Source organism: Condylura cristata, unplaced genomic scaffold, assembly GCF_000260355.1.
Source record: "Condylura cristata isolate star-nosed mole 26May11 unplaced genomic scaffold, ConCri1.0 scaffold00008, whole genome shotgun sequence".
NCBI classification, from domain to species: Eukaryota; Metazoa; Chordata; class Mammalia; order Eulipotyphla; family Talpidae; genus Condylura; species Condylura cristata.
Window position 1 is genome coordinate 10135906 of NW_004567109.1, and position 653 is coordinate 10136558.

A 653-nucleotide genomic window follows, 5' to 3' on the forward strand; every position below is an offset into this window, starting at 1 on the left:
AGTGTGAGTTCAAGCCCCTGCCCTGGCGGGGATCCACAGGGTGTGGCAGTCCCCTCCTGACCCGCCTGCTGCTCCCCTCAGCAGTGTACTTCGTCAATCAGCCTGTTCTACTCTCCCCTCTTTCTAGTGAATCCTCTCACCTCCCCTGCACCTCTGGCCGGTACCCCAGTTCTATATGCATTAATAAATCTTTTTAAAATATATATTTACTGTTGTCACTAGCCCTCCTGGATTTCTATCCCCTTCTCGCAGAAGCCTCTTTAGCTCCCCCAAAGTGCCTGCCTGTACTATACCTGAAGCTGCCTTCCTAACCCTAACTTGCCCTGCCTCTCATTTCTAAAAGCTAACTTCAAATGTCTGTGCTTCATGCTTCCCTCCCACCCCTCCATGCATAACAAGGCAAAGCGCCTGTGGCCTGGGGACCAGAGCGCACACTGGTCCCTTTGCCAACTCTTCCGGCTCCCTGATAAACCTCCCTGCAACCTCAGACGGGGGCCCTGCGAGGCGAGGCGAGGCGGAGGAGGAATGTGCTTCCGATCGAGTCACTGGGTCTTAAATACGGGCTTGTGCCACGGCTGCAGCACCGGGTAGGTGCTGTCCAGGGGATAGAAGTTGACGTGCTGCCCGTGCTGGGCCTCCAGGGGGAGCCAGGC

The 653-nt window shown here is 56.2% G+C and overlaps 1 protein-coding gene across 1 annotated transcript in view; it reads right to left on the reverse strand.

Annotated features, from left to right (window-relative positions):
• Window positions 1–542: 542 nt before the first annotated feature.
• The window catches only part of LACTBL1 (lactamase, beta-like 1), a 13659-nt gene continuing 13548 nt past the window's right edge, over window positions 543–653 (reverse strand). The window contains 1 exon segment of the mRNA XM_012722091.1: window positions 543–635. Within this exon segment, the coding sequence (XP_012577545.1) occupies window positions 543–635 (93 nt within the window).